The 21,179-nt window shown below is 35.3% G+C and overlaps 1 protein-coding gene across 2 annotated transcripts; it reads left to right on the forward strand.

Moving 5' to 3' along the window:
* The first annotated feature begins 1,451 nt into the window (after nt 1-1,451).
* On the forward strand, nt 1,452-19,983 carry LOC141684592 (guanine nucleotide exchange factor SPIKE 1). Of its 2 annotated transcripts, none has more exons than XM_074489641.1 (31): nt 1,452-1,702; nt 3,034-3,117; nt 3,697-3,859; nt 4,110-4,231; nt 4,379-4,491; nt 4,609-4,664; nt 4,777-4,874; nt 5,007-5,144; nt 5,504-5,809; nt 6,467-6,739; nt 7,342-7,509; nt 7,593-7,784; nt 7,927-7,970; nt 9,140-9,209; nt 10,045-10,206; nt 10,439-10,546; nt 10,689-10,726; nt 11,213-11,357; nt 11,651-11,777; nt 12,540-12,733; nt 13,433-13,563; nt 14,630-14,705; nt 14,834-14,944; nt 15,345-15,527; nt 16,434-16,577; nt 16,708-16,881; nt 17,042-17,389; nt 17,497-17,829; nt 17,922-18,107; nt 18,314-19,288; nt 19,489-19,983. In XM_074489641.1, the coding sequence occupies exons 2-31, from the start codon at nt 3,034-3,036 to the stop codon at nt 19,741-19,743; spliced, it is 5,517 nt and encodes a 1,838-aa protein (XP_074345742.1). In that variant the 5' UTR covers nt 1,452-1,702; the 3' UTR covers nt 19,744-19,983. The 2 variants fall into 2 exon arrangements, with proteins under 2 accessions (XP_074345742.1, XP_074345744.1); XM_074489643.1 differs by lacking the exon at nt 1,452-1,702 and adding an exon at nt 1,801-1,853.
* Nucleotides 19,984-21,179: the final 1,196 nt, after the last annotated feature.

The following is a 21,179-nucleotide window of genomic DNA, read 5'->3' on the forward strand; positions in this document are numbered from 1 at the left end:
TTTTTGGAAAATATTTTGGATACGTGGCATTGCTTTAATATTTTCGAAATTCGGATTAAGACCGGACAAAATCTAAATTGGATATTTTCGAATCATAACTTATTCATTTTTTCAATTCGCGAGACTTAAAAAACACATTTTTATTAAATGTAATATTTTTAATATACAATAATGTAATTTTACAAAAACTTATGATTATATTATTATATTATCATAACAATAAAATTGTTTTAAGTATGAATTTTGCTTATTTCGGATCAATTTCGGTTCAGATAATATATTATTCGGTTCGATTGGTTCCAAGTTATAATCAGATCTAATATTTCAGATCATTTTCGGTTAAATTTTCGGTTCAGATAATATTTAGATTTGTTTAATTTGGTTTTATGGTAATTATCAGATTATGTGATTCAAATATCGATTTCATGAATTTCGGTTTAGTTTTTCGAAATTGCTTCGGGGTCGGGAGTGCGGGTTTCCTTTTTCTTAACCAATTCGCAACTCTACTTGGAACTGGTAAAATTAACCAAATAGATGTAACCGAGCATCTCCAACGGTTCAAAATCCTTAACTAAATAATCTACGTGGAATCAATGTGGCACATAAAATGACAATATTTAGAAACTATGTAACATTTGAAGCACTCAAACCATAGTTGCCGTTAGCAAAAATATAGATAATTACATTTGGTTGACTATATTTGTCGAACCACCCTTAAGTATAATTTGCTATCATAATTATACATAATATCATTGAAGTGTTTTCATTTCCGGCTTTCCCCTTAGGTAAAATTTTACATAATCCGTGTTTTATCATATTTTAGCTAACAATACTTGTAATTACCATTGGAGATGCTATAACAAAGCCTAAATTTACCATGAAAAATACCAAAAAATGCCAAATTGATTTCTAGAACACCGAATGTAAAGTGTCATGGTTTAAACTGTTGCATGTTCTCACAAATTTTATAAATAAAAACTGAGATTGACATCTCTACATCATTTCAAACAGTTTGATACCTAAGTTTCAGATTGACATCTCTACATCATTTCAAACAATTTTAATACCTAAATTGGTGACTTCTGTTTATTTAACCTAATATATTGCATTTTCCAAACTAAAAACCAATGTGATTAAAGATTTGCTAGAATTTCCTGAACAATTTTCAAAACCGTTCTTAAAAGTTATATATAAAGTGCATATTTATTTTGTATTTTTTCATAATACGACGAAACTTACTATATATATTCACAGATTCATAAGTGAAAATGGGACAAATATCATGCCAAGTTGTTTAAAACATTATTCACGATATATTCTAAACAGAGTTGGTAACTAGTACTTTCCTTTGCCTTTGATTGTTCCAAAATATTTTATTATATTTGATTTTTGAACATGGAAATTGGAAACACACTTAAAAATGAAGAAACACCACCATTGTAACTTGTAAGGAGAGTAAAGAGGTTCGTCAAAAAATAAGGAGAGGAGAGAGAGAGGAGCAGAGAGAGAGAGAGTATACGGTGTATGTATAGTTGTTCGCGTATCTAGGGATCCCTACGATCCCGTTAGGTGCTCAATCACTGTCGCATACTCTCCAAGTTTGTTTTGTTTCACCCCCTTATTCAAACCATCTATACACACACATAAACACACACACCTTCCTTTGTTTTTTTTACATCTCCCCTCCTAATCCTCCCTCCTCGTAAGTCTCTCTCTCTCTCTCTCTCCCGCTCTCTCTCTCTCTCTCTCTCTCCCTCTCTCTCTCCCTCTCTCTCTCTCTCCCTCCCTCTCTCTCTCTCTCTCTCTCTCTCTCTCTCCCTCTCTCCTTAAATACTGTTACTTTTGAAGTTCAGGTCAGATTTACTGTTCGATTTTTACCTGCATTGCTAATTACTACTAATTACACTCTAGATTCGCGAATCTCAGACGCTTGTTTCTTCTAATTCAACTCGAATCTGCTTTTAATTTTACATTTACTGTTTGACTTAGGTCTTGACTTCACTAATTAGGCCTCAGCTGCTTCGATCTTGGCTCTCTTGTTACTGTTTATATACTGTATGCTACATTCAACTAAATTACCGATAGTTGTTTAGCTTTTAGTCGAAATTAGGTCTCGGTTTTCAATCGAATGGAAGTGAATTGAAATTAGTTGTTAACTGTATACTGTTTCGTATTGTTTAGTGTGTTTAGGTTTACCCTACTTTCATCTGTCAATTTTGTATAAAGTTTTAAATAAATAACTTGATAATTAGTTTGTGCTTTCTATTATTTTTTTTTTAAAATGTGAACTATGCCTGCAAATGCATTAGTAAAAAGTATCAAACTGTCACTTTACAATGTTCGTAGTTCCTGTAAGTAAAAATCGAGCTGAACAAAGTGCTTTTTTCTTGCTTGACTTAAATTTTACTACTTCTCACTGATATCGTAATTCTTTAACAGTTAGTTAAAATCTAACTCCATTGTGTGTCTATATACCTGTTTTTTATTTTTATTTTAACTTTCCAGTATTAAGAGATATAAGAAAGCGTTTAACACATATTTAGTTTGACAAATTGAAGGTGTAGTTTTTTGTTGCTAAAGTCTACTATTTATCGGCACAAGTCTCAGTGACAAGATTTTGCACTTTTAGACTTGTAGATGTTATTTTTGAAAAGAATTTGGTCGACGGGATGAATTTTCTGGAGGGAGTATTACTGTGAATAAATGATAGCATGGCACGTAGTTACTGTAACAATGATACTAAAATCCCAAAAAGTATATTTGAATATCAGTTATATCTTTTCTAGGCTGATGACACAGTTATGTAATGCTTGAGAAAAGTCTGTATGTACGGGGCCACACTCTTAAAAACACAGGAAAATGTAAAACAAAAATTGTAAAAGATGCGCAGAACAGTTGTTCACTGTTGTGCTAATATCTATTTCTAATAGAGGGCAACCTTATGTGTATACATAATGGGGTACCAGAATGCTATATATTCAAATCTGGATTTAATGAAATAAGCTAAATGTTCTTTTCTGGCCTTAATTTCAGATGGAGAACTTGTCTCCAAACGGGCATCGTTTTCGAAGAATTTCCCGTCAGTCCTTTGCTGGTAGTCTGAACTTAGATCCATTGGTGAGTTTGGAACACTTAATTTTTGATATCTTGCCAGTCCTTTGCTGGAAGCCTCCGCATTTTTTTATAGCTAAACTTGCTTATGACTTCTATACATCTTAATTAAGTGTTATAAGATGAAATAAGTGTCAATGTCTGATGCATTAACAATAACATAGTATTATCTGAATGCACAATAAGTCTATTATTTATATATTTATTAGCCTCAATTTATTTTAAAGGTTAGACAGCAAAGCATTTTATTTCAAACACAAATTGCATAAAAGAACTTTTTGTTCCAACATCCAGTCACCTTCTATATCCATAAAGTTTTACTGCAATTAATAATTTATAGCGTTATTGTGCTAATTGTGATCATTAATAATAATAAGTGAACATTCTCAAAATATAATGGTGGAAAGTTTTCCCCTTGGATTGTCTTATGCTGTTAAAATGATTTTTGAGCTGGATCATATTGAAATTGTCACTCATAATGGCTTGCAGATCATGGTTAATACCTCTACCTATGAATTCTAAAGTTATTTTTTATCTTTTCAACCAGAAAAAGTAACACAGTAACATACTTTGTTTCTTTTCCAGCTTGATGAAAATTTGGAACAGTGGCCACATCTCAGTGAACTTGTTCAGTGTTACAGAACTGATTGGGTGAAGGATGATAATAAGTATGGGCATTATGAGAGCATTGGCCCCATATCATTTCAGAATCAGATTTTTGAGGGACCCGATACTGATTTTGAAACAGGTAAACTAGACCAAAAACTAATAATTGACATGTTTAGCTCCTTGATTAAGGGCGGGGAAGATTTTTTTGTGCATGTATTTGCTTCTTAATTTGTTTTGGGCTTATTTCGTGTATGCAACTGAAAGGAATAATTTTTTTTCTGCAAAATATATTTTTGACCTGATCATAAATTATTACTATTTTATGGAGTGTACACTGTAAAGCCTGTTTTTCTTATTGATCTGTAGTAATATTAATTTTTTGTCTCCAGAAATGCATCTTGCGAATGCAAGGCAAAATAAGATTGATGATACTGATGACGACATCCCAAGTACGTCTGGGAGGGAGTTTACAGATACCGCCTCCAAGTCATCAAGCTCAAAAGTCTTAAAGGTTGAGAAAATTATGATGGTTTATCAATGTATTTGTGTATGTACTTCATTTATGAATCCTCTGGTTACATACAATTTATACATTATGTTCTTTTAGAAGCAAGTATAACATTCACTTATTGCCAATTGATCTATATTTCAACTGCAGCATTTGGGTGAATCCCCACTGCCCACTTATGAACCTGTTTTTGATTGGGAAACTGAGAGGTCAACCATATTTGGGCAAAGGATCCCAGAAACTCAGCTGGGACAATATTCCAGGTCAATAACTGTTTTAGAGTAGATTTTGAATCTTTTTGATGTTAGTGTTCGTCTAGTTTTTTCTGTCTACAATCTTGTTTTATTGAGTTTGGTTGCTTCCATATTCTTGTGTTGCAGTGGATTGAAGATCTCAGTTAAAGTACATTCCTTATCTTTTCAAGCGGGACTAGTGGGTGAGCCTTCTGGATTTACTACAGGACTATACCAATTTTTTATTAAATTTACGTTAGAGACTCTGAAGCCTTCTATCAAATTGTAATCTAATGTTGTCAATTTTTTTTGCAGAGCCATTTTATGGCACCATCTGTTTGTATAACAAGGAAAGGAGGGAGAAACTCTCAGAGGACTTCATTTTTTCTGCATTACCCACTGAAATGCAGGAGGCAAGCTCTCTCCCCTCCCCATATCTGTCCTATACTCCTATCTTATATGCCTGTTTAGGTTTTCTTTTGCGGTATTTACTATTAATATTAATTGATATGATTTTTTATGTCATCTTTTGTCACTGCTACCAGGCTAGCAGTTCTTATGAGCCTCGTGGAATTTTTTACCTAGACACCCCATCAGCTTCAGTTTGTCTTCTGATCCAGTTAGAGAAGCCTGCCACAGAAGAAGGTGGGGTAACTCCCTCTGTTTATTCTCGTAAAGAACCGGTATGTATTTCCCTTAACAACTTATTGTGTAAATTGAATTTCTGTTCTCAGTGAACTTGCCTGACTATCTTCATGTATTCATTTGGACCGGTATCTATACACACACAGACACACACATAAAAGGTAGAAAGTTCACTGAAATTCTTACTTAATGCAATCAAACTCAAATGTAATGCTCTTTAAAAGTCACACACAATTCTTATCCAATCCCAGAACTCAAATATGAAATATGTATTTTTTTGCAAGTCAGGAACTCTAAAATATTTTAATTATAATTTCATAGTTGTGTATTTATGCATGTCATTAGCATGCTCCTTTTATAGAGGAAGGCATACTTTACATTTGTATAAATAAAACAGGTCCACATGACAGAGAGGGAAAAGCAGAAACTCCAAGTGTGGTCTCGCATCATGCCTTACAGGGAATCTTTTGCTTGGGCTATTATTTCATTGTTTGATAGCAATATTAATTCTTCCCCGGGTGGGCCTACTTCCCCCAGTGGTTCTGTTGCTCCTAATGTGTCCGTATCAAGCTCCCAAGATTTAGGCTCAGATCCCATTGCAAAGTTAGATGGAAAAATAGGTTATACCAGCGGAAACTCTGTTGTGGTTGAAGTATCAAATTTAAACAAAGTAAAAGAAGGGTATACCGAGGATTCACTCCAGGTTTGTTGGCCATTTGCATGATTTTTTTTCTGTGTTTCTTCAGCATTTTATCGCCTTTAATTTTCTGTTCTAGTATTGAATAAGTGTATGTAATTTCTACTGGATATTTTAAGTATTTAACTATCCTATATATATTTGATGCTCGGAAGACTATGCTGCTGTTCAATGTTGCCTGTGTTGGTAATGGATTATGGGTTATCAATTTCAGTTTGTGATTATATAGTTGTTCACTATGAACTTCGTGTAACACAAAACATATTACAATAGAAATGTTACGAACTGTAAGCAGATTGAAGATGAAGACTGAATGAGCGTAACCTGTCTATGTGCTTGCATTCCTTCGCCTAAAAAACACTAAAAATTCTTCTCTCGTAAAGATTTTATGCTTATGCTTGTATAAGGTTTTCTTTAATTTTTTTTGTAATCTTAGCGTGTATGTTGGTTTTGGGTTTTATGCTGATATAGGGAAGATAAGTGGCATGTGTTATTAGTATGGGTTAGTTATTAACTTGTAAATAACTAATGTCCTGCTCTCTTTTGTTGAAATTTTAATAACATTGTCCTGTTTGTTACACATATTAATGTCATTGTTATGTTTATAACTTAAGCTAATATATAAGGCAGTTTGTTGACCGGGCCTTTTGACATCGGTTTTAGGATCCCAAGCGCAAAATCCATAAACCTGTAAAAGGAGTACTGAGATTGGAAATTGAAAAGCTCCAAGCAGGTACTGTTGACTTTGAAAATGCTTCAGAAGGTGGCAGCATTGATCATGAAGATCAAATTACTGATTCAAGGTTTGCAAAATGTCCTAGCAATGGTTCTGAGGGTCCTCAGAATGGCCATTCGAGAGTAAATTACTTTGAAGGAAAAGAGTTGCCTCGAAATGGATCAACATCTTTGGGAAATACAGATGTAAATACTGATGATGTAAGTGCAAATAATTCATGCACCTTCTCATATACTGTTGCATCTTTGTCGATCTAGTCACTTCTATCTATTAAGTTTGCCTAATACAACAACCTAAACTAATTTATGTTTATTCATGGAGTTGCCTTGTGATATCGTATTGTACTTCATTCTGCAATTAACCATGATGATGTAAATTTACAAGCACGCCCTTTTAAGTCATAGATAACATCTTGTACTCCCTTCATCCTAAAAAACTGTTTATGTCTTTTTTTGTGGTTAAATTGACCAAAAATTAAAAATAAACCTTTACCTGTTAAAAAAACTGAAAATTACATTTTAAAGTAGATATGATATATATATATATATATCTATATATATATTTAGAAATTTCTTCAGTAATATAATGTATGTAATTTTCAATTAAACTTTGTTCAATTTGATCACAGAAAAGTCAAACAAGACAATTAATTTGGGACGAAGGCAGTATTTGATTAGCTTATGATTTTTTTTCCTTGTGCCATCAGACATTTTAGGTCCTGGTTTTAATTAATGGATAAGATTCAGCAGACATGGTGTGTTATTCTTTCCAGCATTAATACACTGTATTGTTATTATTGCAGTTCCAAGCCTTTGACTTCCGAAGAACAACAAGAAACGAGCCGTTTCTGCAGCCATTTCATTGTCTTTATGTCTATCCCATTACTGTAAGTTTGAGTCGGAAGAGGAACTTGTTTATACGTGTTGAACTCAGGAAAGATGATGGTGATGTTCGTAAACAGCCGTTGGAGGTAAACTGGTGTTTATCTTCAAAATCAATGTACCTTCTAGATCTCATTGTGCAGGTTAGTGATATATGGTTCATTTTTATCAGGCAATGCATTCAAGGGAACCTGGTGCATCCCTTCAGAAATGTGCCCACACACAAGTTGCTGTTGGTGCTAGGATTGCTTGTTACCATGATGAAATTAAAGTTTCTCTTCCGGCAATATGGACACCACAGCATCATCTTCTGTTCACTTTCTTTCATATTGATCTTCAGACAAAACTAGAAGCTCCAAAGCCAGTAAGTTGAATCATGTTACTAGCATTTTAAACTGATTATACTCGGTGTGATGCCCACCTTACATTGTAGTGCCACATTTACACTATTATATGCCACATATTTATGTTTCATTGTTTTTGCTAACAATTTTCTTAATATACAGGTGGTAATTGGATATGCATCACTGCCATTATCGACACACGCACAGTATGTAATTTGGCACAAGCTTTTAATTTTGTTTTTATAAATACCTTTAACATATCGACTTTTAAGATGTCCTTTCTCTTATTATATATATGTAAAAATTTCGAAAATAAGTGTCTCCTGGAATTCTGACTGTTCTTACATGTGATTTTTTTGCTGCTCTTCTTGTATGTAGTCAGTAATGTACTCAATAGAGTTGCAGTATGTAACATCCAGGACAAATCTCTTAGTTGGATAAAGACCACTTGAGTCTGTTGTTCTTTGAGTGTGATACCTTTGCTGCTCTCTGTGTATCGAGTCAATTGCAAGTGCAAGAGAAACATGTAACAACACAGCACACCTCTTAGTTGGATAAACATATCTTAATTCCTTTTCCAGAATGCATTTGCTGGACTCCTCCTAGCCTGTTGTAGGTCATCGCATATTCACCCAAAATGGCAGGACGTGTAGGACATACTTGTTTATCGTCTACATGCTTTCATGTGGAACAGCGGGGATGGTTATTAAGAACATTAATTTTCCATTTTCGGCAATATGGGTTCTAGTCAAAGAATTGTTTTATGTTCCGGAGGGCGGAGCATAACTGTACTTTTATTTGCGTTATTAATTGTTTAAAATTGCAAATTACCAGTTAAACAACAATAATTGGGGGATCTCGGCCATCACATGTAATTTGCTATGTTGCGGAGTACTCTGTCGAAATGAGCTTCTCTCAGTTTATCCGTAATTTAGACAATTTTTCTATTTTTTAGTCTCATAGCCTTGAAGTGTTTTTGTGCTACAAAGGAAGACATCAAGCACCCATTAAATCTTTTTGTATATGAGGTTCAAACATGTAATGCTTAAGTAAAAGGTTTACATATCGTTTGTGGAGCATATTGGATCCTTGTAATGTGTATTTTAGGAGAGATTTAGAGTACCCGGACATACAGAAATGTTTTGTTTTATCAAGTGTCTGCTCCAGTAAGTTAAGTGGCCTTTTTTTTTGGGGGGGGGGGAGGTAAAGCAATTTTGGAAGCTTTAATAAATACTTTATAGGGATACAATAGTTGTTTTCTTCTGATATCTATGGAAGTTATGGGAGTTGGCTGTTATAAATCTTTACTCTATGCCTTTTGTATAATTTTTTGACCACTAAATTAATAGATAACTAACTTTATGAAACCATTCAGGTTGAGATCAGAAATTTCGCTGCCAATAATGAGAGAGCTGATTCCTCACTATCTTCAAGATGGTGGAAAGGTATAGCTTGACAGCTTCTACATTTCGCGACTTATGTTTTAATCCTATATTTATGTTATATTCCCCAATTAATTCCACCTTTCGGTTATATTAAAAATATCAATAAATTTGCTTTTTAGCTCTAAATATGTAGACAAAGCAAATTATCCTTGACTTCGGTACATACCTGGTCTTGACAGTAAATTAAACCCCGATGTGTACTAGTGTTAACAAATAAAAGCATATACGCATATATGTATACCTTAAAGCTTGAAACTTTATCTAGTTTAGGAATATAAACCTTTCGGTCTTTTTAGTGATGCCTTCTGATGTGTATGTAAAGAGCTTGCTCGTGGTGCCTGTTGTTTTAATCACTTAAATTCAAAGAGTTGAAGTGTACATCTTTTGAGGTTGTGCCTATGAGTCAAGGCACTCCACCGTGAAGAAATGTCAGGAGTTCAATTTTTAACTCCCCTCCCCGGCTCCCCCCTCCCCTACTTGCAAATATTATGTAAATTTTTAAAAATGAAATTGTACATCTATCAATGTTAGGGTTCTATGTGTTCATGGGTGTAAAATTGGGATTAAATTGTTATGAGGCTTATACTTATGTTTAAAATTTCAGTTGTTGAGTCCAGTAAGAACTTTAAGTGTAATTCTAATTGTTTTCTGGTTTCGAGCTGTATTGAAGTTGTTCTCTTTCTTTACTTAAAGTTTTTTTTTCCTTATTAATTGCAATATAGTACTATTGAAAGTTCGTACTTTACATTTTGACTTCTTATTTATGTAGTCCGAATTGTCATTATTGTAGTAATATATGTGACCTGATACTGTATTTTACACTTGGGGGTTTCAGGAAAGGTTGGATTACCTAGAGGATGGCAAGAATGTATTTAAATTACGGTTAAGACTTTGTTCGTCCCTATATCCCATTAGTGAGCGCATTAGAGATTTTTTCCTCGAGTATGATAGACACACACTTCGGACAAGTCCCCCTTGGGGATCTGAACTACTTGAGGTATATTCTACATTATTTGGTTTGCTGATAGTTGAGATGTCTTCTTCACTGATTGTTTTATAAATACAAAAAAATGAAATGCCCCATCTCTTTTGTTGCATCTGTAGCTCGTTTTACCGTTTTAGTGATGATGCATGTTTTGAGTCGGTACTGAGTATCAATGTTATATAAGCAATGTTTGTGTACAAGCAGAAGTTTTTACCAGAACAATGTACATTTCATATCCTTGCAGGCTATTAACAGCTTGAAAAATGTTGATTCGACTGCTCTGCTTCAGTTTCTTCAGCCAATACTAAATATGCTTCTCCACCTAATTGGAAATGGGGGTGAAACTCTTCAGGTCATTGGCCATATCTTAGAATGTGTTCCTCTTGTTTTTAAATGAAATGAGTTTTTACCTCCATTCTGAAGCTTCTCTATCACAGGACACGTGTTAAGCATAAGCTTCAAATTTTTACTTGGTCGCTTCTTCTTTATTTCAGGTTGCAGCGTTCAGAGCCATGGTCAATATTTTAACTCGGTATGTATATACAATATTTTTCAAAGTACAAGTTACTCTCAAATTGTTAGCTTTAGTAATAAGTAAATAAATATGATCATGCGTCACAAGTGTGCAATTTGGTAAACAATGAGGCCTCTATTAACCATTCTTATTTAAAAATAGTATGGACAAGTACCATGTTGGTTTTTAGTCAGACTTGCCTTAAAATAATTTTTCATTTGAACAATTAACTTGATAGATGTGTCACCTCTGATGACACGCTATTACAAATAACAGAAGGGTTCACAATGGTATGCGTTCCATTGCATGCATATATTGTCAACTTGTATAAATTGTATCTAATTTAGTAAGTATGCAATCTAAGTATGTAGGACCATAGGTAATAGTTTCATTGTTATTTTCTTAGCTTTGGTCAGTAATTTAGATCTACTGTCTGCGGAGGCACTCTGGTTTTTTATGTTTTGTATGCGCAAATCATAAGTAGTATGGCTTGTTGTTTTGCAGGGTGCAACAAGAGTCAGTTGATGAGGCAGAACGAAACATTTTTCTAGTGAACTATGTGGATTACTCTTTTGATGATTTTGGTGGTCGTCAACCACCCGTTTATCCTGGTTTATCAACTGTTTGGGGAAGCTTGGCTCGCAGTAAGGTGAGTACTCAGGTTACATTGTGCAGTGATTTTTTTTGCTAGTTAACATTGTGCAGTGACTGGCTAGTATAGTGGTCACTTTCTAGTCTACAGGATCAAGCTACTACTCTTTTTAAACATTTATAGATGTTTAATTTGCTGTTGTTTGTTCAATTTATATTTTATTTAGATGAGTAGGTTTTTTTCATTACTAAATTACCACATCTCACAGAATGCAAGGATCGTGTACTTGCATGTAGTATAAGTTGAAGTGATTAGTTTACCTTGTAACTTCTTAATGTTTGTATGGACAGGCGAAAGGCTACCGTGTAGGACCAGTTTATGATGATGTCTTGTCAATGGCATGGTTTTTCCTAGAGTTAATTGTCAAGTCGATGGCCTTAGAGCAGACTCGACTGTTCTATCACAACCTTCCACTTGGTATTTGTTTTTCAAACAAAGTGTTTTGTGGCATGTTCGTTTTTTAAGCACTTTGAAGCTAAATTGTGAAGTTTGACATTGTTCATTCTTTGCCTTTCATGGAGAAAGTCTCACACTATTTTTAAGTATGATATACTAAATTTCTCGACATTTAGAATATCATTCCAGTTATGCCTTCCTGTTGCTGGTGACAGTGATAACTTAATTGGTGGATAATTGCATCAGCATCTTACAGCTCTTAATCGCTTAGATCACACAGCATAACAGTCATATTCTGTGGACTGTTTGTGTAACACAATGATTTTATGGAAATTTGTATGCATTACCAGGCTAAAGTACAAGGGCTTATAGTGTTCTCACGAATTGCTTAGCTGTTTTAGTGTTGGTTTCTCGTCAATCAGGGGACTGTACTAGTTTGTAGCTATAATGTATGTTAGTGGCAGCCTTGAGTCCTTGACTTTTATATCTTTCTTCTCCTAAAGCTTCTAGTATAGGTTCTCATGATATATCAATGCGACTGTCCATGTGATTTGGTAAGGGACCAAAATGGTGCACCTTTCCCCCCTTGTATTTGTATGGTTACGGTGGACTTCTAGTTCCTCCATTAAAAATAAACTAAAAAATAAAAAAAATATACAAGTTTCTCACATATGCAAAAAACAAGTAAAAGAAACGAATGCAAGAAAAGAGTGTAGAGAACTTTGATTGAGTGTAGTTAGTTGATTATCCATGTTGATTGTGTATTGTTATTTCATGAAATAGGTGAAGATATTCCTCCCATGCAGTTAAAAGATGGTGTCTTCAGATGTATACTGCAATTATATGATTGCCTTCTAACAGAAGTACACGAGCGTTGCAAAAGGGGGCTAAGTTTGGCGAAACGCTTAAACAGCAGTTTGGCTTTCTTTTGCTATGATCTTTTGTCGATCATTGAGCCTCGTCAAGTATTTGAATTGGTAATCTTCACTTTTTATGGTCTTTTGGACTTTCCATCTTTCATGCACTTCTTATGTCAACAAGCAGTATTTTGTGTTAATATGTTCATGTCAAAAGAGTCTCCGTCTTCTTGTCCCCTGCGTTATGTGTTTCCTTTATATATATATAGGTTAACTTCATCTCTCTGGGGCATGAAATATTTAAAATTTTTAATCAGGATTACATATAGGGAATCTTTTTTTGATACACTTTGAAAGTAATAAGAGTTCTAGAATATTTGAATCTGCACAAGTGAAAACATCAGAAAAGCTTTTTCTATACTCTGTACTGTATCTTTTATTGTGATTGCATATTTTTTTGTATGTATACAACACACACACACACACACACACATATATATATATATATATATATATATTATACACATGCAGTAAACACACCCGGAAATATATACTAACTATACTAAATGAATCTAAAATTTAAATATGTTTCTCCTTCAGCTATATCTTTTGACCGCCTGTAGTTGTTGGTCGTATCCCATTATTAATATATATGTCATGATTGCATGTGGTTGTCTGCATTTAAAAATATTTTTTCATTCATAGGTTGCAATATTATATTTGTGAAATTTCAATTCATGTGCCTCCTTCAACTCTTTTGTTTTACAGCCTTTTCCCATCTTTCAGTTACTGTTTAATGATTATTTACATTTCATGCAGGTCTCCTTGTACATGGATAAGTTCTCGGGGGTATGTCAGTTAGTTCTGCATGATTGCAAGCTTACATTTTTACAGATAATTTGCGATCATGATCTTTTTGTGGAAATGCCTGGGAGAGATCCTTCAGATAGGTAACTGTTTGGTTTAAATTCTTCAGTACAGTATCTGTAACTTCTTGTATGTCCTGTGATTTTTCTATAATCAATTATGGCCTAATTATTCTACTGCCTAAAGGATATGTTTCAGTTGGTCACTGAATACGTGATACACAATACATAATTCAATTATCATAACAACCGTTCAATATAAAAGAAAAGGCTAACCAGCTGCAGTTCATTGTCATTTGTTCCCCGCATTAATGATTTATTACACTTTTTCATCTGTTTTGTTCCCTGTTGAATCTTCTCACAAAACAACATTGAATTCACATCCCAATTTATAGCGCTTATACTAAAAGACATTTTATCCTCCTTTAAGGTTTAGGGACTCATTTAATATTAATCTTAAAACTACCTGCAGCGAAGTACTTATACTTGGTACTTATGTTTCTTCCTCTGAGTAGATGTTAAGTTGATACTGAATCCCAGCATATAAGTGTTTTAAAGATCTAACAGAAGTTTATATTTCGGTGATGTAGTTGTGGGCTATCTGGTTAAGTAGTGCTCTACTGAATCTTTCTTGGGCACAACTTGCTACCAATAAACACCATTTAGGAAAGCAAAGTTGTTGCTTGAAGCTTTTCACAGTCTAATAAATATTTCTTTTGAAGTATAAAATGCTGAAGCAGTCACACTGAAATTGGCAGTAGCACCGGTGACTTGTAGCTCACTAGTATCTCTCAAGTACTAGTGTACTAGAGGTTGAGGGTTTGAGCCGCAGTGGAGGCATTTTGAGTGCGGATATAAATGTTCATATATTCTGTGTGACATCTAGAAGTGACGAATTTAAATGAGAAGCTGATTCCTATCTCAGCTTATCATGATGACACCAAACACGTTTATGGACAAACTTGGCTTTAAATCGTTTGTTTGTACGTCAGGTGCCTAGTAGCATTTGAGAGCCATATTTGTATTACTTATTGCTACTTAATCACGCGGGTGACAACTAGTGCAAGGTGGTTATATTGCTTGGTAGTAAATTTCCAACAAAGCATGAAACTATGCTTGACTTTGTATATATTTGTTATATGTTTTGCAGAAATTACCTTTCTTCTGTCTTGATTCAAGAACTTTTCTTAACATGGGACCATGATGATTTATCTCTACGGGCAAAGGTGAGTATAGTATATGATATTTTACCCTTTAATCTCATAGTTATATTGTTTAGTGAGTGACTGGCGTTCTATTTTTTTCTCTATATTTCCTATTCGAATCTTACATGACTTGCTGTTGGTATTTGTAGGCAGCTCGAATCTTGGTAGTCCTTTTATGCAAGCATGAATTTGATGCTCGTTACCAAAAGCCTGAAGATAAATTATATATTGCGCAACTGTACTTTCCCCTTGTTGGCCAGGTTTCTAATAAATTCCTCTTTTTATCTTTTTTTGTATATATTATTATCCTGTGTAATTTTGTGTCACATTCTGCACCACCGTATGTCTGTATCTTATGCTGGAATGTCCTTACGTAGCTTAAACTGTGCTGAGCTCTTAAGGCTTTACATTTACTGTGTAGAAGTGCGTAGAGTTCTGTTCATTGCAATTTATAGGTATGAAAATTACCACCAAGTGTGGGAGTAGTGGCAGCTAAATAATGTACAGATGGACACCGCAATCTGTGCTAGTTTATTATCAAAGTAGCATTTATCATTGTGAATCCATTATGGGTTTTTATGATAGGCAGGTAAAAGTTTCTTGGTAATTTTTAGCGTCTATAATAGTGAATTTATATCATTATTGCTGTTTATAATGCAGATTCTGGATGAGATGCCTGTCTTTTATAATCTTAATTCTGTTGAAAAACGTGAAGTCTTGATCGTCATCTTGCAAATTATACGTAATCTGGATGATGCATCACTGGTGAAGGCCTGGCAGCAAAGCATTGCTCGGACCAGATTATTTTTCAAACTTTTGGAAGAAAGCTTGGTTCTTTTTGAGGTCTGTTCATATCTTATGGATGTTCTTAATTATTTTTTTGTTTCACATTTGACATTTTTAGACAACTGTTTATTAAGTATGCTGTAAATTTGTGACATGCAATGACAGCATTTAATTTAGACAAATTATGTTGCATATTCCCTAACTTTTTGTTTCAATATTTTTTTTGTAAACTGCAAATGGAAATAATAATTTTTTTTTCTTTGAAAATGATTGTGATTTTGTTTGTCGAAACTCTAATTGATGTGATTAGAATAGAGTAAATGTTACTTATTCTTCTTCTGTGACCAAGAGCATCTTCAAGAGACTCCTAGTCCCCTCTCTAAAAATAATATAACGATTTTGGCTCCTAATTACCTAGTACATAAATATCCTGTGTCAGTCCCCAACAGCGCTCCTTGTTCTTAGATGTGTTATTCTCCAGCAGTGCTCCTTATTGTTACTTCCTTTTCATTTATTTATTAGTTAAAGTGATAAAATTTGACAAAGATGGAAGACACAAGTGAGAAAGAAGAAAAAGTAAGCATTAAATTATTTGGGAACGGGGAGAGGATTCCTTTACGAGAGAGTGAAGAGAAACTCCTAATGATTTGAGAAGTTGCTTATAGACTCTTGAAGTTTATTTTGGAGGATTCTTCGCAAAACTTAGCTAAAGAGCTTGAATGATGAGTTTATTGGAGATGCTCTAAACTATCTGATAATGTCATTAAAATTTTACCAGAAAAGTCATTGTGACATCATCCGTATCAAGGTTGGTATAAGATCCATTTTAAGCCCTGAATTCCAGTGCAATGGATCCCATCGTTACCAATATCTGATTTTGCTTGCGTTTTCTGAAGAGTTATTTTTATCGTAAATCTGCATACATCAAAATATTGTCCATTGTACTGATTCTATATTATACAGCATAGGAAACCTGCTGATAGTATGCTTATGGGCGCCAGTTCTCGCAGCCCGGTTGCTGATGGACCTGTCTCTCCTAAATATTCTGACAGGCTTTCACCTGCTATTAACCACTATCTATCTGAGGCATCAAGGCAAGAAGTTAGAGTAAGTGTACCCTTTTTAAAAGAATTTTGTGACTAGTTTTTCTATTTGAAATTGTGTCCATGAATTGACTTTGTTAATTATTCATGAATATTTGGGTTGGTTACTTATGTTTTAACATTTTCCTTTGAAGCCGCAAGGTACTCCTGAGAATGGGTATATGTGGCAGAGGGCAAATTCCCAGTTAAGCTCTCCTAGTCAGCCATATTCTTTAAGAGAAGCACTTGCTCAGGCACAATCATCTAGAATTGGCGCTTCAACTCAAGCATTAAGGGAATCATTGCACCCGATCTTGAGGCAAAAGCTTGTAAGTGTGATCAGTCTTTTGCTGAAACCACGAAATGCCGTTACTTGATAATAATGACGACTAACTAATTGTTCTTTTAATCTACATTGAGCCTTTTCTCCCGTTTCCCAACAAACAATGAAGACTGAACAAGTCAGCTTAAAATATTTTCTTACTTCAGGAACTTTGGGAAGAAAACTTGAGCGCTGCTGTCAGTCTTCAGGTCTTGGAAATAACAGAAAAGTTCTCCAGTACCGCATCGTCACATAGTATCACCACAGATTATGGGAAACTTGATTGCATAACATCCATATTCACAAGCTTCTTCTCACGTTATCAGCCGCTGGCATTTTGGAAAGCAATGTTTCCAGTGTTCACCAGTGTCTTTCAGCTTCACGGAGCAACACTAATGGCAAGGGAAAATGATCGATTTTTAAAACAAATTGCTTTTCATCTTCTACGGCTTGCTGTTTTTCGGAATCACAATATCAGGAAAAGAGCTGTTGTGGGCCTCCAGATACTCGTCCGGGTAAAGCTTGTGTTGCCTACTATTGTAACTGTATCCTGTATGTGCTACTTTCCGATTTTATTATCATGTTGCTTTGTTACAACATTGGTCCACTTCTCATTTTGCAGAGCTCTTTCTCTTACTTTACGCAAACGGCAAGGTTAAGGGTGATGCTGACAATAACATTATCGGAGTTGATGTCTGATGTTCAAGTCACCCAGATGAAGTCTGATGGAACACTTGAAGAAAGTGGGGAAGCACGTCGTCTCCGTAATTCTTTAGAGGAAATGGCGGATGAGTCTAAGAGTGGCAACTTAATTACAGAGTGTGGTCTACCGGAGAACGCACTTGGAACTATTCCGGACACATTAGCTGAGAAAAAATGGTCGTGGTCGGAGGTGAAAGTCCTTGCGAATAGCATTATCCTGGCTCTTGATGCTAGCTTGGAACATGCACTGTTGGTAAGTGATGACTTCCCTTTGGCTTTTTATATATAGATTTTAGAACAAGTGCTGGGAACTGATATAATACTGTGGAGTACATTTATTTACAGGCTTCTGTTATGAACACGGATAGATATGCAGCCGCAGAGAGTTTCTTTAAACTTGCAATGGCATTTGCTCCTGTACCAGATCTCCACATAATGTGGTTATTGCATCTTTGTGATGCACATCAGGAGATGCAGTCGTGGGCTGAAGCTGCACAGTGTGCAGTGGGCGTTGCAGGTGTTGTTATGCAGGTAATAATGCAAATTGTTTGTGGGGTTTATAGTTTTTCTTTTTTTGCTAAATAAAAATGTGGGGGTTATAGTTGACTCTTATTAATTTGTTATTATCTTTCTGCCATTTACTTCATGTTCCTGTTGTAGTTTGGTGACATCATAATGATCTACATATGAATGGTTTTCAAGTTGTCTAATCCATTCTAACTATAAGCATATTCTAGGCTCTCGTAAGTAGAAATGATGGAGTCTGGGGCAATGATCATATCACTGCACTACGCAAAATTTGCCCCATGGTTAGCAATGAGATAACATCTGAGGCCTCTGCAGCTGAGGTAGAAGGATATGGTGCTTCAAAACTCACAGTTGATTCTGCAGTGAAATACCTACAGCTTGCAAATAAGCTTTTTTCTCAAGCTGAGCTCTATCATTTCTGCGCAAACATTCTAGAACTTGTGATTCCAGTTTATAAAAGCAGAAGGGCATATGGACAGCTAGCCAAATGCCACACAATGCTAACTAATATCTATGAATCAATTCTTGAGCAGGAATCAAGTCCAATTCCTTTCACTGATGCCACGTATTATAGAGTAGGATTTTATGGTGAAAAATTTGGCAAGTTGGATAAAAAGGAATATGTTTACAGAGAGCCCCGTGATGTTCGGTTGGGCGACATAATGGAGAAACTTAGTCATATATATGAGTCAAGGATGGATGGTAATCACACCTTGCACATAATTCCAGATTCTAGACAAGTCAAAGCTGAAGAACTGCAACCTGGAGTTTGTTACCTGCAGATAACTGCTGTGGATCCTGTCATGGAAGATGAAGATTTGGGAAGTAGAAGGGAGAGAATAATCTCTCTTTCTACTGGAAGTGTCCGTGCACGTGTCTTTGATCGCTTCTTGTTTGATACTCCTTTTACAAAAAATGGCAAGACCCAAGGTGGATTAGAAGACCAGTGGAAACGGCGAACTGTTCTTCAGACTGAGGGATCTTTTCCTGCCCTTGTCAACAGGCTCGTGGTTACGAAGTCAGAATCTCTTGAGTTCTCCCCCGTAGAGAATGCAATTGGAATGATTGAAACTCGCACAGCTGCATTAAGAAATGAGCTTGAAGAGCCTCGCAGTTCTGATGGTGATCAGCTCCCACGTCTGCAGAGTCTACAGAGAATACTTCAAGGCTCTGTCGCAGTTCAGGTAGAGCTTCGAAGCAAATTCTTTCAGTTAATTTTATGATTTTTTCAGTCTCTCATTTCTAATTAACACATCTATCTGCAATTGAACTATTTAAATCCCTCGTTCATTATCATTTTAGGAGTCTGCTGTATATCTGGTTTCCTTTTAGTTGAGCAGTATTTAATTTATCCTGTAAATATCCTTGTATTATATATAAACAGGTAAACAGTGGCGTCCTTAGTGTATGCACGGCTTTCCTGTCAGGTGAGCCTGCGACAAGGCTGAGGTCACAGGAGCTGCAGCAACTCATTGCTGCTCTCCTTGAATTTATGGCTGTTTGCAAGCGTGCCATCCGGGTACACTTCAGGTTGATTGGGGAGGAAGACCAAGATTTCCATACACAGTTAGTCAACGGGTTTCAGTCACTGACTGCAGAATTATCTCATTACATCCCTGCCATTCTTTCCGAGCTATGAAAATCAATAGTGGTCTTTGTTAGTGGTATGTGTTCATATTGTTTGTAAAAGTTTTCTGTAGGTTCAGTTGTGTTTTCTGTTTATATATTTATTCATTCTCAGTTGATGTATGATGTTTTTCTCTCCATTTTTTATTTTATTACTTTGTTCGTTCTTTTTGAATAATCGGTCAAGTGTAGTTCAACAATCTGTCTTGCCTCTGGTTTTATTTTTGTCAAATACATCTCCCTTTCAGCAAGATGTTCAAAATTTTGGTCAGAACAGATTTTCTATTTTAGAGAACACTATGCAGGAAAAAAATTCAAATCCGGCAGCCACTTATTCAGGCTGAACCAGATAATTGAGTGACATTAACATGCTCATGTAATCATCTGAAACTCCGTTGGAAGTTTGCGTGAATCTTTTACGCAAGATATACGGAGCATGTCTGGTTTGTTTTAATACGTAAATTGCAATCCAAAACTATTGTGTAATTAAGAATCAAAAACATTGTACAGCCGCCATAACAGTTTATTCAAAACATTGTTAGTTCTTGTATACATTCCTTTGGGAGGTAGGCAACGCATTGTTGACGTTTTTATTGCATAGTCTCATAAATGCATGCTAATATATCATTCATTATAGCCTGTTAATTACATAACTGTACTGTACAGGTCGATTCACTCCTTTAGTAGTTACGGCTAAGAGAAACATTAAAGAAATTATACACAATTTACTAAATTATCCATTTAGTAAATTAAAAATAGTGCATCCATCTCTCTCTCTCTCTCCCTCCCTTCCTCCCTCTCTCTCTCTCGCTCTCTCTCCCTCTGCCTCTAAATCGCTTCTAAATCGCTTGTCAACAATTTTACTGAAGAGGTGTCATCTATTCACATTCAGTCGCAAACAAATCAATTACTACTGTTTAAGGCGGCATCTCTCTCTCTCTCTCTCTCTCTCTCTCTCTCTCTCTCTCTCTCTCTCAAATCCTTGTCATTTCACGTATCCATTATTCATCCGTGTTTCTAGAAGTATATGCAAGGAGACACAGAGAGCAGTGTAGTTGCACGAGCCTGGTGGATGAAAATGAAAGAAGATGTGGACCCACCACCGGCCTTTGTTGCAGACAATGACTCTTCACTCCACACACACGGCCTACACCAACTGCAATTACTGCCCTCATTTCATTTTTGCATGTCCTGGGGGGACAACTATAGCCAATTCCACCGTGTGCGATTGTGATGGATGCAATTTTAAAGATCGGTTTTTTTCTACTGTGTGTCCACTTAACACTAAATTTTAGTATAATTTAGGTCGTTTGATTGACTTCCATTTCTTTAACAATCGTAAACTCCACACATGCACAAAAACGGCAACAATCAAAGTTAACTAAATTTTTAGAATTCCTTGCCTAGCAAACCTTTTAAAGAATGAAGGTAATTTAAAGAAGAAAAAAT

This window comes from Apium graveolens, chromosome 9, assembly GCF_009905375.1.
Source record: "Apium graveolens cultivar Ventura chromosome 9, ASM990537v1, whole genome shotgun sequence".
NCBI lineage: Eukaryota > Viridiplantae > Streptophyta > Magnoliopsida > Apiales > Apiaceae > Apium > Apium graveolens.

What these genes read in the sequence shown, in the direction of transcription:
- LOC141684592 (XM_074489641.1), top strand. Translation starts at nt 3,034, where the DNA reads ATGGAGAACTTGTCTCCAAACGGGCATCGTTTTCGAAGAATTTCCCGT. An exon ending in AACTAGAAGCTCCAAAGCCA is followed by an intron (nt 7,785 to 7,926) that starts GTAAGTTGAATC and finishes CTTAATATACAG; the next exon opens with GTGGTAATTGGATATGCATC. An exon ending in GCCTCCAGATACTCGTCCGG is followed by an intron (nt 17,390 to 17,496) that starts GTAAAGCTTGTG and finishes CTCATTTTGCAG; the next exon opens with AGCTCTTTCTCTTACTTTAC.